Source organism: Ailuropoda melanoleuca, chromosome 2, assembly GCF_002007445.2.
Source record: "Ailuropoda melanoleuca isolate Jingjing chromosome 2, ASM200744v2, whole genome shotgun sequence".
NCBI lineage: Eukaryota > Metazoa > Chordata > Mammalia > Carnivora > Ursidae > Ailuropoda > Ailuropoda melanoleuca.
The window spans coordinates 4,656,158-4,673,037 of NC_048219.1; the positions used below are offsets into that span (position 1 = coordinate 4,656,158).

Genomic DNA, 16,880 nt, shown 5'->3' on the forward strand with positions numbered 1-16,880 from the left:
AACTTCTAACTTAAGGGGTGGGCTACAGGCTTATTTTAGAAATAATTCCTTCATTTCAAGGACTCACAGAAGGAGATGGTCAGATTTGGGGGGGTTGGGGACATTTTCTTTGCTTTATTTGGTGGTTATCACTATTAGTGAGATCTTGGTGAGCTTTCTACCACCATGTCCTATGTATGCATGACTAGATAAGTGAAACCGTAGCATTAACTTCTGAATATCTTTGAATATTAAAAAAAAGTACATATTAAAAAAAATACGTTGCCATTAGTGATACTTAACTCCATTGAAGTAAATAATTTGGTGAATGGAATTCTTGACCTTTGTTTTTCTCCACTGCTCTCAGGATGCAAATGGGAAAGCGATGGCAATCGCCAGTGACTAAAAGGTTGGTTAGCCGCTCATTTGTACGTGAGGCTACATGTCAGAGTTTAGTGACATGAGCTTCTATTTAGGTAACCTGCTCCCGCCCCTGTGTATACAGTGGGGATGGCTGTGGAGAAGGTCCCTAGTTGTTTTAGTTGGTTATATTTCTTTGCATATCAAATTAATGATAGAACTTGTACACAGTGTTCATTTTATTTTTTTATTTTATTTTTTAAAGATTTTATTTCTTTATTTGACAGAGATAGAGACAGCTAACGAGAGCGGGAACACAAGCAGGGAGAGTGGGAGAGGAAGAAGCAGGCTCATAGCGGAGGAGCCTGATGTGGGGCTCGATCCCATAACGCCGGGATCACGCCCTGAGCTGAAGGCAGACGCTTAACCGCTGTGCCACCCAGGCGCCCCCACAGTGTTCATTTTAGAGTACCATTTGAGCTTAGGTTTTTGTGCAATTATAGGTACCTGGATATTTTCCAAGAGCTAGGATAATTATAGTTCCTTAGATTCAGTGGGGAGGACCTTTGTGGTTGCTTTCAGGAAAGCAAGCAAGACTTGGGAAAGGTTTTAAAAAGATTAAAGATGAACATGAGGGCTCTGGCCCTCTGCAGTAGGAAGGTCGGTTTCTTATCTTCATTGAGCCTTTTTGATGAGGTGTCTGTGACAATAAAACTAACGTTTTAGAACTTAATCATAAATAGAAATCTCTTAATTCAGGCCCATCTCATAAATGAGAAAACAGGCCCAGAAGTAGTAAAATGAATTTCTTCAGGGTATAAAGTGACAAAGCCTGATGTTAGACCTGTGCTGTTGACATTATACCATTATACTGTCTTCATTAGTCTTCTGCTTTTGGGGGGGGTCTTAGCTGCTGCTAAATTTCTGAGTATCCTTTCTGAAATTACCATATTTCCCTCTTTATAGCTCACTTTTTGAAGCTGTGTTGTTTTAGGTAGTCACTAATTAGTAAGAATTCTCTTGGAAAGATTCTTTGGAACTCGTCAGCAATGTTCGTGATGGAGTGAAGTTGTGTATTTGTGTTGTGGAATATTTGGCAATAAAAAAATAAAAACCTTTAAAGAAGATGAATTCAGATGCCAAGGTATTCCATTCCCAACTATAATTATCCCTGACTTCTGTGAAATTGCTAGTATAGCAGCTAAAAAGTTGCTTTGTTGCTTTACAAAATCAGGTTAGTGGTAAGATTCCTTCCCCCTCACAGACACCCCTCCCCCCCGTTATGGAACTACTTTCTTACTGGAAAGTGATTGATCAACACTGTTCACTACCCTGCTTCAGGATGTTTTTGTTTATCCTCTTTAAAAAGGCCTCCAGTTTTAATGGTTCTAGAAATTGCTATCAGATGTATAGGATTTAGAGACAAAGAATTATTTGGAACCATGCTTCAGTATTTATTATATTTTTGAAAGGGGACATACAGCCTGGTTTGGAGTATTTCATATGTAAACTTTAAACTTCGAAAAAATAATATTTTCCGTGCTTTGAAACACTTATCTTTGGGATCGAATGTCCTTAAAGGATAAAAGGTATATTGATCATAGTGTAAAAAGGAAGTTATCACCCACACACAAAAAAATAAAAAGGTAGTTTTCACATCTACAGCTTCTTGTCTTCGTTACCAACAGGGCTGGTGAAGTGGTTGTTCTGAGACATCGCTGCAGAGATAGCAAGCTGGCTCCTTCTGATAAATAACTTGCCTTTCTACATACTAGAGGGCTGCATCACATACTGAGGCTTACTGAAACTGGTTCTCACACAATTTGATGGGGGAACTTCACTACCCAACAATTTCTACACAGTTGAAGGCTTAGCTTGGCATTATTCAGAGTAACTAGAAAGTGCCTAGTTTGTTATTAGATTAAGCAGATGAAATATATTAAGCATTCAGAATTTTGAATAATACAGCAAACAAACTTGACCTCTTAGAAATATATTGAACCTGGGCTTTATGTCACTTTTTTTTTAAGCACATTGAAACAGATTGATCTCAAAGTAGTTTTTTGTTTTAACCCTTGAAACGTGTGCCCTCCCAGCTCAGGTAGACATTCTGTAGCCTTCAGATCATGGAGCCATGTGGAGTCAAGACTCCAGTTTTAAGTGATTATCAGATTTTTCTAGCAGTTCCTTAAGTTAATGCAAGTTTAGTTACGGTTTTACTTACTCTTTCTGGTTATTTTCGTACATAGAAACAGGACATTGAAGGTCACCACTGAAAGGGACCTTTTGGCTGCTCTCAGCCTTTCGTTTTACCAGTGAAGATGAGGCACAAAATAAATACCTCAGGTCATTAGTTTATCATAATAGGTTCTAATCTGAATCCAATTTTTTAGGGAGAATTTCTGGTTAGATTTTACAGACTTTTTAAAAAGAAGCCACATAATCAATAGTAATAGCCACTTCCTGCGATTGTATTTATTGATAACATTGGGAGTTCTGCCTTGCATCACTTCATCCTCTTAGTTTGCACCTATAAACTTTCTTTTTTCTGCTTTTTAAGTCAAAACGCAAATGTCTTTTCCTGTTTGAAATCTTGAATCAATACTGTGGTTATCCTGTCTCTCTGGGTCCTGTAATTCTATTAACCCTGCTTAGTAAAATGGCTTCTTCTTTACTGTATTTTCTTATAGTTAGTAGTTCCTGTCTACATTTCGTTTCATCCAAAGCTTATCTGTCTTCATAGATTGCCTCTTGTAGTTTATTTTAGATCTGTTCCAAGTGAAGTCTTAGTTCCCACAAACCATAAACAAATTGGAATTGAAAATTAAATAAAATAAAATAATTACTAAATTTAATAGTGAATTTCAGGATTTGTTCTATTAGTAACAGAGCTCTCCTTAGTTTTAAAGGGGGAATCAAGACTAATAAACTTTAGAAAATATTTCCAGATTCATAGGATGCCTTAATCCTATGCTGGTCAAGAAATTGAAAACTTTAAATAGTATGTAATTACGTTGTATATGCAAACTTAGCCAAAAGGTGGTAAACTGTCTTGGAGTATGTTTTAATATATCTTTTCGGAGACTGCTATGAGTTAGTCCAGTTGATATAATTGTATTTTTCATGTGTGTATTTTTCATTTGTGTTGGTTAAGTGTGTAACAGAGCTCAGAATTAGGGTTTTATATGATTATCTATATTTCAACCATGTTGCTCCCAGTGATAGCTTTAGTGCTCAACTTTTAATCCTTTGTTTTTGGGATAGTGTTTTTAGTTAGTAGTAAGCAATCCCTGAATAGTGGAAATACCTTTTTAAAAATTGAGAACTTAGAACAGTGACACCCAGATTTGGGGCCTTAAGCCACTAGTGGCTATTAAAATTTTAAATTTCTGAATTAGAACATGGAAATTCTTCCATGTTAAATTTAAAATCAAAAATTTAAAAAATTAAAAAAAAAATTCCTAACAAGGAATCAGAATCACTTGAGAGCCTTTTCAGCACACACCAGCTAGACCATACTCCAGACCTGGTGAACAAACTCGATAAGCTTCCTAAGTAATTGTGATGTGCATCCCAATTGAAAAACAATGTCGTAAGGCAGTGTTTTCAAAATTTTTTCAGCCCGTGTCATGTTAAGAATTTCTGTATCATGACTGAGACTCTGCATATTTATATACTGAAACAAAAGTTTTACAAAACAAAATTCACCATTCCCACAAGTAATATACTCTGATTTTCTAAAATGCTGGTTCTCAGCGAGAATCTGGACTGATGGTCTTGACAGGTGGTGTGAAAAACATTGCACTGAGGAATAGTTGGATGCACTTTGGGTTAATGATGATTTGAAACTATGTCATCTGGATCACTTAATTATAAATGTTAACTCCAAATCACCTGGGGGGTTTTTTGTTTGTTTTGTTTGTCTTTTTTTTTGGTGATTTAGTGGTAGTAGACGGAGGAGGAGTCCCTCCCCACCACCCACCAGAAGGCGACGTTCTCCTTCTCCTGCCCCTCCTCCTCGTAGGCGCAGGTCTCCCACGCCGCCACCACGACGAAGGTATTTTATTAGATGTGCTAGTTAGAGCTAATTGAAGCAAGTTTATGATCAGAGTATCTTACTAGAGTGGCATTGCTCAGCCAATTGCAGTATACCACTTATTATGTGATTCTGTTAATATGAAAAGTCCAGAACACCCAGATCTATAGAGATAAAAGTAGATTTGTGGTGCCTAGGGTGGGCTGGGAATGGGGAGTGTTGTAATGGTTATACAACTGAATATACTTTAAGCTATTGAAATGTACCCTTTAAAATTTATGGTATGTGAATCGTGTGTCAACAAAGATGTTAAAAGGGGAAGTCACTCTACTTAGTGATCATAAAGGGAAAAATACTAACTTTACAGTGAAGAATTCTAGCAGATACCTCCTTAACTAAGAAATCAATTAACAGTCAGTAGTACAGACTGGCATAGAATTCCCAGATACCTTATCTGGTATCCTTATCAGTAATACAGAACCTCAGTCTGATTTATTAGGAAATATTAGACAAACCCAAATTGAAGGCTATTTTACAAGGTGTAACTAACTAGTACGCTTTAAAAATGGCAGTCATGGGCTCAGTCAGTTGGGTGTCTGTCTTCAGCTCAGTTCATGATCCCATGCTCCTGGGATCGAGCCCCACATTGGGCTCCCTGCTTGGCAGGGAGTCTGCTTCTCCCTCTGCCATCCCCCCACCTTGTGCTTGTGCACGCTCTTTGAAATAAAATCTCACAGATAAATAAAAATGGCAGTCATGGAAGACAAAGGAACAGTCACATGTTGGCAGGAATTAAGGACCCATGATAACTAAATATAGTGTAGAATTCTGATTTTTAGTACCTGGAACAGAAAAGAGACATTAGTGGGAAGCCGGGGTTGTATTTTAGTTAATACTACCTTAGAGCTGTGGCTGATTTCATAGTTTTCATCACTTTTGTTATCACTTTTGTTATCGAAGCTGTTAAGTGGCAGATCTCTATTATTTTTTTGTTCTATAAATCAAAAGTGATTTCAAAATAAAAGGTAGGGGGGACAGATTTGTAAGGACATTACTGAAATACAGTACTGAGCAGTATCGAGTGCTTGTTATATGCCAGGTTAAGTGCTGTCGGTGCTTTATATACTTAATCTGTCGTCCTTGAGATGATCTTGCTCAGTAGGTGGTATTGTTTCCATTTTTCAGGTGAGGAAGTGGAGGTGCACACTACCATGTTGTCCAAAAAGTAGCCTATTGTAAAGCTGATTCTAGGCAGGAAAATATTTTGAGCTTAAGGTCTGAACCTTTCAGGAGCAAATTAGGCAGTTGGAACTGAATGTCGTGTTCAGGTCGAATTTCTTAGAGGCACGTTAAGATTGTATAGGCATTGAGCATTGAGCGGAAGGCCAGCTTGGACTTCCACAGGAATGCATTCTGCCTAGTAGGTAGACTTCAACTGAAAGGGGGTTTTTTTAAGACGCAAAATCCAAGTCTCAACTTGGCAGGGTGGGATGGGTGTAGAGATACCTTTTAAAACGTGTGTAGGTGAACTCTTACCAAGTCCAAATGCTACTTCAAGAGAGCACCACGTAGAACTATTTTATGTTATGTTGGGGTTTTTTTATGTATTTGAGAGAGAGACCAGGGGCGGGGGAGGGTGCGTGAGAAGCGAACTCCCTGCTGAGCAGGCATCCCTTCGTGGGGCTCGATCCCAGGACCCTGAGATCATGACCTGAGCTGAAGGCAGAACGCTTAACTGACTGAGCCACCCAGGCACTCCCAGGAGAGCTCTTTCAAAGCGCAGACTTCCTGAGTTGCCCGTGGTAGAGTCCTGCTAACATAGCTACCTAGCTCTCGTACATAATCATAATGGGTGTTCACAGCTTACGCAAGATTCTCTTCTCAAAAAAACCCATTAAATTGGTTCCATATGGATTATGTTAAATGACTTTTGACAAACTTGAATTCATTCTGGAAACTTTGGATTTCTCCAGAAAGCAAAATGTCCTGTTTTCTGGTCATCTAGGATGAACAAATCCACTTAGTGATTTCTTTTCCTTTAAATGAGGATGAAGGCATAGCATTTCCAGTTAAAAATGTACTGTCTTTGCCTGGTGCCTAACTGCAGTATTGCTGTAGCTTTATTCTGTGCATTCTGTTGCCTTACTCTTTTGGACCTTTCAGCTTAATGGTGTATTTTTCCTAGGACTCCTTCTCCTCCCCCCCGCCGGCGCTCACCTTCCCCAAGAAGATACTCTCCTCCGATACAGAGGAGATACTCTCCTTCTCCGCCTCCAAAGAGAAGAACGGCTTCTCCCCCTCCCCCTCCTAAACGAAGGGCGTCACCATCTCCACCACCAAAGCGGCGGGTCTCCCATTCTCCACCTCCCAAACAAAGAAGCTCCCCAGTCACCAAGAGACGTTCGCCTTCATTATCATCAAAGCATAGGAAAGGGTCTTCCCCGAGCCGGTCTACCCGGGAGCCCCGGTCACCACAACCAAACAAAAGGCATTCGCCCTCACCACGGCCTCGAGCTCCTCAGACCTCCTCAAGTCCTCCACCTGTTCGAAGAGGGGCATCATCATCACCCCAAAGAAGGCAGTCCCCTTCTCCAAGTACTAGGCCCATTAGGAGAGTCTCCAGGACTCCGGAACCCAAAAAGACAAAAAAGTAAAAATACTTTATCCTTTCTTGGTTAGGAACAGTAACTTGCATAGTTCTTTACGTTTGGAAGCTTTTCCCCCCCCTTTTACTGAGAAATTGCAGAAAAGAATAAGCTGGGAATACAGGCTTTTAAGACAGCTTAAAGGTACTATTCACAGATCCATTTTCTGTTTTCAGAATAGTTCCTTATGGCGTAAACTAAATGCCATAGGACTTTATACTTGGTTCTTAGGGGAGTCAGGTTTATTGGGGGATGTGCTTCCAAAACTGAATTCTGAAGTAATGCAGAGAACATTTCTTGCATATTCATGTAAGATTGATAAAAGCCATCTTAAGTACAAGGAATTGGCATTATTAATTTCAGATAGGAGGACGCGTTAACAGAACGGATAGAGGATTATGGGGCTTAAACTGCTCTCCAGGAGACTTAGACGATACAAATTTGATATGTGTGTGTTTGTAGAATCAACTAAGTGGTAAAATATTTAAAGGTTGTGACCTGGTTATATAATGGTGGTTGGTTATTTTCTCTTAGAAAAGACCTTTGCTCTTGGTTACTAAATGTTTTGTTCTTTCTCTCTGTTTCTAGGGCTGCCTCACCAAGCCCTCAGTCTGTAAGGAGGGTCTCATCCTCCCGATCTGTCTCAGGATCTCCTGAGCCAGCAGCTAAAAAACCCCCAGCACCTCAATCTCCTGTCCAGTCCCAGTCCCCCTCTACCAACTGGTCACCAGCGGTACCGGTCAAAAAGGCTAAAAGCCCAACACCAAGCCCATCTCCAGCAAGGGTATGTGTTTGCCCTGTTTCGGACACCCTTTAAAATTGCATGTGGTCACGGGGAAGCCAAGACAAGTTTTTGCTTTTTTGTGGCTCAGAGCGGCACTGTTTTCTGTAGTTCAGCTGGCCTTCAAGGAAGCATGAAATTCAGGGCTGGTGGCTGCACCACAGTCCATGCTTCATGTTCTAGCCACCCGCTAACTGACACCACGTCCATTCCTGTTGGATCCTATGATCTGGGTGGGTAAAATTGGCCTATATAGAAAATCTAGAATAACAGAAAAGAAAAAGTTACCCATGATTCTGTTATCTGGGGGAAAATAGCTTAGTATTTTCTGTTGTTTTCTATAGAGTTTGACACATTTGGGGATACTTGAGATCACAAAATAAAACTTGCAAAATTAGATCATGCGTGTTAGTACAATGCCATTTTTATAAAGGAAAAAAATACCACAAAGCAGGTACCAAATGTTAACAGTGGTTATATGTTAGAAGGGGAAAGGATGAGTAATCTTAATTTTTCTTCATGTGTAGTGCCCTTTTTCCCACAGTAGAAATACATTATTTCTATAATAAATGAACCTTGGCACATGTGAAATACTAGCTGAGGTGGAAAGTATGGTATTGTCCTGTATAGTCTTATCTCTGGTAAGCTGCATAAATACGAGTAACACTTGTTTTTTAACCTTGTCAAGTTTAAATGTCATTGGGATATTAAAGTATTGGAGTTTAAACTGTATTTTCCCCTCTGTGAGTCATTAATCTGATCTTGAATAGGTTTCTTTATTGTATAAAGTCAGTGGTTAGAGGTCCATTTCATCAGTAGGTTTGCCTGAATTACTTAAAAACTAACTGAATGGATTTAGGAATTTTAAGTAACTGCTAAGAAATGTGAAATTTGAAGATTACTGATGGGATTCACTTGCAGAACTCGCCCTCTGCATAATTTTGGTATAAACAGTTGGACCCTTGAACAGCATGGAGCAGGGCCATGTAGACGTGGAGGTCTTTTGATGAATACAGCACAGCACTGTAAATGTGTTTTCTTCTCCTTATATTTTTCTTAGTAACATTTTCTTTTCTCTAGCTCCCTTTATTGTAAGAATACAGTATAGAATATATGTAACATCCTAAATCTGTGCTCACTGACTGTTTGTTACTCATAAGGCTTCTGCTCTACCTGGGCTGTTAGTAGTTAATTTTGGGGAAAGTCAAAAGTTATATGCAGATTTTCAACTGCATGGGGGGTTGGTGCCTCTAAGCCGCATGTCGTTCAAGGGTCAGCCCATAAGCATTAAGGAGCAAACACCGTCCATTCTAGAGCTAGGAGAAGTCCTGCAGGGGCTGGAGATGTAGCATTCACACAAGCATGTGTTCAGAATACTAGCTGTACTTACTGAAAGCCTGCTTCCTGTTAGGCTCGTATTGTGGGCAGTTTACAGAGAGACCCGTTTAATTCTCACAACAGCTTTATTGGGGGTTGCTGTACCCATTTTATTTAGGTTGACAGAGGGGCTAAGAAAAAGTCCAGTGATTTGTCTGAGGTCACATGGTGAAATGGGTTCAGGAGCCAGAATTCACCTCGGGCCTAGCTGAGTTCAGAGACATTTCCTTCTTTTGCATGGGCTGCTTTCCTTATGTTGGAGGTGGCTCTGGATCGACACCCAACTGGCAGCTTGTGGTTGGGAAACGTGGCTTCATATGCAGTTAGTTGGGGAAAATCATAAAGAATACATTCCTTCAAGGTCCATTCTGACTCTCCAGATCTGTGAAGAGCATCTTTGCTTGTGGTGTGGTTTTCATCTCAACATACTTTCCTTGGCACGGATTGCCCTCGGGCCTTTTTCTCCCCCTGAAGCCTTAGGAAATCCTTAGATTTGTCCATTCAGTTATTCCCTTGAGAAAATAAATGGTTAATTGGACAGCATTTTAATCTGATTGATTTTATTGTTGTGATTTTTCTGGATTTCTAGAACTCAGACCCAGAAGGAGGTGGAAAGAAAAAGAAGAAAAAGAAGGACAAGAAACACAAAAAGGATAAGAAGCACAAGAAGCACAAAAAACACAAGAAGGAAAAGGCCGTGGCGGCAGCCGCCGCAGCAGCCGTCACCCCCGCGGCCCCCACGGCCCCCACGACCACATCAGCACAGGAGGAACCGGAGGCAGAGCCCGAGCCTAAGAAGGTACGTGTGCCTTGCGCTGCACTTGCTGCGGTTCACTGAGTCATTTGATGTTGAGGAGGAGCTAAAGGTTGTTCTACAGTAGTGGCTAGTCGGCTGTTCGTTAGCTCTCCTGGTCTGTCATCATTCTTGATGATCTGCCAGGAACGGGAGTTTGCCAAGACTAAGGAGGAGAATATGAGTGGCTGCCAAAAACTTAATGTAGATTTTTAAAAATAACTTCTTTGAGATATAATTAACCTGCCATTCACCTATTGAAAGTGTGTGATTCAGGGGTGCCTGGCTGGCTCAGTAGAGCACGCAACTCTTGATCTCAAGGTTGTGAGTTCGAGCCCCACGTTGGGTGTAGAGATTACTTAAATAAATTTTTTTTAAAAGGAAGTATGTGATTGAGGGGTTTTTAGTGTTATTCCTAGAGTTGTGCAGCCGCCACCATGTGGTTCTTTCTGCCCTGCACCCTGCACCTCTTCGCCAGGGTCTCAGGACTCATCAGTGTGACCCTTCTGGTTTTAGGAGACCGAAAGCGAGCCCGAAGACAACCTCGACGACTTAGAAAAGCACCTGCGCGAAAAGGCGCTGAGGTCGATGCGGAAGGCTCAAGTGTCCCCACAGTCTTAGGCGGGAATGTGTGTCACGATGTACATTTTATTTGGTTTGTACGCAATTCAATTTCAAAATTGCTAAAATGTGTTTGAGCTTTAGACTATAACATTTGTTGTAATAATTGCTAGGTTGAAGTTCACCATGTAAAAAAAAGGGCATGGATTTACATTGCAAAAGGTGTCCACAGTGTATTAGTGACATTCTTTCATTGACAGCTGACATCAATTCATTTAGAGTGAAATATTTTAAGCCAAAAAAAATCCCCTTTTTAAAAAAGGGGGTTTCAATATTGTTGGCATTCTTATGGTTTCTTTAAAGGCCTTGGCTATTCCCAGAGGTTTTCTTTTCTTTTTCATTTTTTTTTCTTTATTTTTTCCTCATTTGAGTCTTAGCACCCATTTAAGTTATGATGCTTCCAACCTTGTATGGTTTGCAAGCTTGCCCAGAAATAAGACCACTGTTGAACTACCACAAAAGTATACATGAATATTTTAATGCCACAATCTTTCCTGTTGCCTGTGGAGTCTCTGCTGAAATGAATCAGAATTTGAGCTCTAGGACGAGACGGAAAATGAAAGCATGTTGTTGCCAGGACACTGTGGGTTTATACTGACGTGTAACAAGCTGATTTGGAACACTGGAATTTCATTCTATTCTGTTGTGTTTTTTTTGTAAAGGCAATTAACTAGTCCCAGGAAGGATCCTTCAGTTATATAAAAGTTTGTTTTATGAAATGTCATGGCTCCATTCATAATTTTGTCTTGTTCTTCCAATTGGTATATACAACTTTCAGAGCTCTCATATTTGGAAGGCTGGAAGGGCCCAGACTTTGAAATATAGTGTCTTGTTTTCACTGTTTTTGGGTTTTTTTGTTGTTGTTTTTGTTTTTTTTTTTTAAACTAAAGCTATATAAAGCTTGTGGATTAAACAGAATAAATTTCTAAATTTAAAAATGTTGGCCACTCACTTTTACTTAACCGTGTCAATACTGCAGGAACCCACCTTTTTTTTTTTTTTTTTTTTTAATCTTAACAGTTAAGCCTATGTTTTTACCCCCTTGGCACCTTTGGCACAGTGAGGGTTGGGCAAGGGAAATAAAAGGTGGTGAAATTATTCTACCGTCTTTATTGTAATATGAATGTGATAAGTGCTATGAAGGGAGAGTGTACGGTGTGATTGGAACATACATGGTAGACAGGCCAAAGTCAGCCGGACACTTCAAGCAGAGCGGTACCTGTTTACAGCCCGAGAGGCCGAAGGAGGCTGGCACATTCCAGGAAGGGAGGGAGGGAAGGAAGGCTAAGGAAGGACTGGAGCAGCCTCCCTCTTAGGTTGTGCGTGTTCAGTGACAAGTAAGTCATTTTTGCACTTTAGATTTAGCAGAGCAAAGTGACTTGAGGAAACTTGGAGTTGGTTTGTAGATGGTAAAATGGCAACATAAAGAAGTTAAGTGTTAGGGACACCTGGGTGGCTGAGTAGGTTAAGTGATTGCCTTCGACTCAGGTCATGATCGTAAGGCCCTGGGATGTGCTCACACTCTCTCTGATTAAAAAAAAAAAAGTTAAAAGGGAATCTTTGACACCAGGAGTCTAATAATCTGAGCAGGGTGACGCATGGGCAGTTAAAAGAAAATGTCTACACATTTTAAGACTCAGTGGGACAGTTTTTACCTAAGGGACATGGACATAAAGGAGCTGTTTTTTTACAGGTAGGTTTTTAGAGTGATTTGTAAGGAGCAAAACTTAAATGAATAAGTGAACTACAGTGGTCTGTGATCGGTAACCGCATCTTACCTGTGTGTCCCAACGGAAGTCTTCAGGACCTTCCACTGACTCCCTCGTGATTTTATAATTCTGTCATTTAGGGAAAGCACAGAATATCCAGTTTCTTAAAATGGTTGTTGATGACTTACTCCTTCCAATGCAAGCAAACCAATGGACATCGCTGGGGTCCTTGTACCTATCTAGCCTGCCATTCATTCATTCATTCATTCACTCCATTTGTTCACTCATCCCATTCGTTCAGTATGCTTTGGTTCCTCCACTTGACAAACTGCTCATTAAGGTTAGCAGTAGTCCCTGTTTTGCCATTCTGAACGATCAGTTCTTGATCCTTTACCGGTCCTTGGCTGGATTTGGCTCAGTCATTCACTCCTTTGTTGAAACATTCTCTTCACTTGGGTTCTAGGAGACAACACTGTTTTCCTCTTATCTCACCAGCTGGACCTTTTATATGTACCGGCTCCTTTCAAACCCAAAGTTGATGGAGTTTGTCTTTGTCCTTGGTGGCTTTCTCTACATTTAATCCCTACTCCCTTGACTTTAAATGTCATCATCTTGTTGATTTGTCAAGTTTCTCTGCAGTCTAGACTTACCCCTGACCTAGACCCTATCCAGCCACCTACCGGATAACTCAGTTTGGATGTCTGAAAGAGATACCGAATTGAACATATCCAAAAGAGAATTCTTAAGTGCCGTCCTCTGATCTTATCGCTATCTTGTTTCAGTCCCTGTCATCCTTATTTGCTCAAAAGTGAGTTAATACTGTCAGCAGTATTGTCTGCTCCCCAACACTTAGGCACAGAAAGGCCATTCCATTCCCAGTGGCCTGAGCCAGGTCATGGTACAGCATGCTGAAATCCCTCCAATAGCTTTCTGCCTCAGAGTAAAATCCAGATTTTTCATTATGGCCTGCCAGACCTGACAACACTGGATTGAATCTGCTTTGGCAACCTCATCACCACCCTTCAATCTGCTCGTGCCATACCTGCTACCTTACTCCTCCTTTGACCCATCAAAGTTGATTTCTCTTTCAGGACCTTCGTTCCCACTCTTCCCTCATCCTGGAGACACCGCCTCCTGATCTTGTAGCTTGTTTCCTTACTTGATTTCCTCAGGCAGTCTTCTGAACTCCTCTTTTTTCACCTGTAGCCATTATTAGTACCTGAAATGATACATTTTTGGTCCCTAGGAACTTGGCCTTCTTGGTCATGACTGTGTTGCCAGTGCCTCATACATAGAAGCACGAATATTTGATAAATGGATGAATGAATTTAAGTGACTTGTCTGTATACTTGCCAAGTGCTACTAGATAGGGTTTGAGGTAAAGAAAAAATGGGGTGCCTGGGTGGTTCATTCGGTTGAATGTCCGACTCTTGGTTTCGGCTCAAGTCATGATCTGAGAGTCATGGGATCAAGCCCTGCATCAGGTGCTGGGCGGGAAGCCCGGTTGGGATTCTCTCCCTCCCTCTCCTGCTCTCCCCCTCTCTCTCTCTTAAAAAAAAAAAAAGATTGCTACCTTTTTATTTGCTTGCTGGGGATATAAACATGCAAACAACAATTTGGAGTGGACAGAACATTGGACTGGGGTTCCACCATAGCTTTCTGTGTAACCTTGGTCAAGTTACTCTTGAGCTAAGGGCTGCCATTTTCTCTTCTGAATGAGGGAAATAATGGTGGAATCCACCTCAGTGCTTTCAAAATTTTTTTTTAATGTATTAGTTGATACATATGCAACGATCACACGAAGAGAGGTTCCCATTTTCTCAGCTGTATGACACGCACCCATTCTAGTGGTGGCAAATTTTAGTTTCCGTGCCTATGAAAGATTTTAGCCGATCACAGCCCTATTCAATGCAGTTTTCTTCCCTCTGCTTTTTAGATATAACTCAGCATAAAATTTCCTATTTTAAGGTGTGCACCTCAGTGGTATTTAATGTATTCGTGAGGTCATGCAACCACCACCACTGTCTAGTCCAGAACATTTTCATTGCCCTAAAAAGAAACTCCGTGCCCATTAGCAGTCACTTCCCATTCTCCTGACAGTCCCCCTCAGCCCCACCCAGCATCCTGGCAACTACTTCCTGTCTATAGATGCATCTGTTCTGGACATGTCATTGGCATCGTACAAGGTGTGGCCTTTTGTATCTGGTTTCTTTCATTTAGCATCATGTTGCAAGGTTCAACCTTGGTACCTCATTTTTTCGAACTGCCAGATAATATTCCCTTGTATGGATATAACACATCTCGTTTATTCATCAGCTGGGCATTTGGGCTGTTTCCACTTTGAGGCTCTTACGAGTAAAGCTGGTGAGAACATTTGCACATCGGGTTTTGTGGACATGTTTTCTCTTGGGTATACATACTTCGGAGTGGAATTGCCGGGTTACGTAGTGACTTAACTTTTTTAGAAACTGTTAGACCATTCCAAAGCAGCTGCACCATCCCACATTCCCACCAGCAGTGTATGACGGTTCCCATTTTCCACATCCTTACCGGCACTGGTTACCTGTCATTTGCTTAGGACCATCCTAGGGGCGCCTGGGTGGTACAGTCGTTAGGCGTCTGCCTTCGGCTCAGGGCGTGATCCCAGTGTTCTGGGATCAAGTCTCACATTGAGCTCCTCCGCTGGGAGCCTGCGATTTCCCCTTCCACTCCCCCTGCTTGTGTTCCCTCTCTCGCTGGCTATCTCTGTCAAATATATAAATTAAAAAAAAAAAATCTTAAAAAAAAAAAAAGGACCATCCTAGTGGGTGTGAAGTGGTATCTGGTTGGGGTTTGATTTGCATTTCCCCGATGGCTAATGATGTTGAGCCCCTCATCTGTTGATACACCACAATACCCTTTTAAGCTGATTTGTATCTGCATGAAAATTTTTCAGAATTTCCGTAGGTTTGGATCGAGGACTCTCAGGGTCTATAGAGTAGAGCTAATAATTTATTTGTCAAGTGCTCTGTAGTGTGCCCATACCCACTGTGGAGGCTGGGGTCGAGGGCTGTGTGGCCAAACAAAATTTATTCCCCTTTTATAAAGAAGATCAGGGGATTAGGGAGAGAGTGCCTTAGTTAAGGGGTAGATGCAGGTCTAGTTAATATTGTCCCTCCTACCATCTGATAAAGAACCCTGTATTTTTCTTTTCTTTCTTTTTTTTTTTTTTTACAATTTTATTTATTCGATAGCAGAAGCAGGGGGAGCGACAGGCAGAGGCAGAGGGAAAAACAGGCTCCCTGCAGAGCAGGGAACCCCGATGCGGGGCTCGATTCCAGGACTCTGGGATCATGACCTGAGCCGAAGGCAGACACTTCACCAACTGAGCCACCCAGGCTCCCTGTTCTTTTCCTTTTTTTTAAATAGATTGATTAATTATTAGAGTGTGTGAGTGGGGGAGGGAAGCAGAGGGGGAGAGAGAGAATTCTCAGGCGGACTCCCCACTGAGCGCAGAGCGCCCTGGGTGGCCTGATCCCAGGATCCTGCGATGGTCGAGCCGCCCAGGCGCCCATTCCCAGTATTTTTCCGAATATATCTGTCTAGTGTAGCGTAAGGGGTTTTCCCCAAGATGTCCTTTATTTCAGGTGTATCGGAGGGGAGGAGGGGCTGAGATGCTCACAAGAGTCCCAAGAGCAGCCCTATACGTCAGGGGGCCGTGGGCTCTAACCAGGTGGGGCCGTCCTACCTGCGGGTGGAAGCTGCCTTGAGAAAGTGTTTGGGGGACTGCAGGTTGGAAGCCGGTAGGGATTGTAAAATGTACTGAATCACAGCCAGCTTTAAAAGAAAAAACGGAATAGTAATTTGAGGGCGATTTGTAGTAGGTTCGGTGTTGGACGACGTGTGCGTCTGCCTGTGCGTGCGTGTGTATGTTTGTGTCCTGGGCTGCAGTGTAAAATGTAGTCGGCTTCACAGGCAACAGAACGCAAAGCCGCTACCTCGCCGATCATCTCATCTGGTCCTCCGGTTTGTAAACTGCCCCGCAGTGCCCTACGTGGGGCGAGTTACAGTTCTGAGGTTCTCTGTGAGGGAGAGGGCCAGGCGAACCCGAGAGATGCTAGACGTAAGCCCTGCAAGGGCTTGACTCTGCTTCGATACGTACATCTAGACACACAGCCGTGTCCCCCCCCCCTTTTTTTTTTCTTTTCTTTTTAACTTTGGGCTTTTCCTGTTGCATTCTGTTTGAATAAAGGGGTCCACAACCCCAAACCGTGTGAAAACCACTGATCTAGCCTAGCCCTTGTCTACAGGAAAAGTCCAAAGGGGAACAGACTGCCCCACGATCCCACACACCACAGTAAATGCTCACCCAGGTACTCTCCCACTTCATCTCAGTGCCTCGGCTGGGGCTGCTCATGTCTCCCACCCTCTGCTGTGCTGGAAGGATGCCGATCCAGTGCACTTAGCCAGGTGCCTCACACGCGAGGCGGGGAGGGTAGCTTTCAGCGGGTCTCGGGGACAGAGAAGGAAACCCCTCCCCCCCATCTAGGCACATACACAGGAATGGCCTTTGTGAATCCAAGAGTCCCACATCTGTTCT

General features: G+C 42.0%; 1 protein-coding gene across 17 annotated transcripts in view; it reads left to right on the top strand.

Annotated features, from left to right (window-relative positions):
- Positions 1-11,530, top strand: part of SRRM1 (serine and arginine repetitive matrix 1) — a 30,740-nt gene extending 19,210 nt beyond the window's left edge. For 10 of the 17 annotated variants that reach the window (XM_034646701.1, XM_034646747.1, XM_019802753.2 and 7 more), the window contains 6 exons: positions 347-388; positions 4,283-4,396; positions 6,561-7,025; positions 7,609-7,804; positions 9,768-9,977; positions 10,488-11,530. In XM_034646701.1, the coding sequence (XP_034502592.1) occupies positions 347-388; positions 4,283-4,396; positions 6,561-7,025; positions 7,609-7,804; positions 9,768-9,977; positions 10,488-10,592 (1,132 nt within the window). In that variant the 3' untranslated portion in view covers positions 10,593-11,530. The remainder of the gene's footprint in view (positions 1-346; positions 389-4,282; positions 4,397-6,560; positions 7,026-7,608; positions 7,805-9,767; positions 9,978-10,487) is intronic. The other 7 variants (XM_034646733.1, XM_034646738.1, XM_034646742.1 and 4 more) reach the window with 2 other exon arrangements.
- Positions 11,531-16,880: the final 5,350 nt, after the last annotated feature.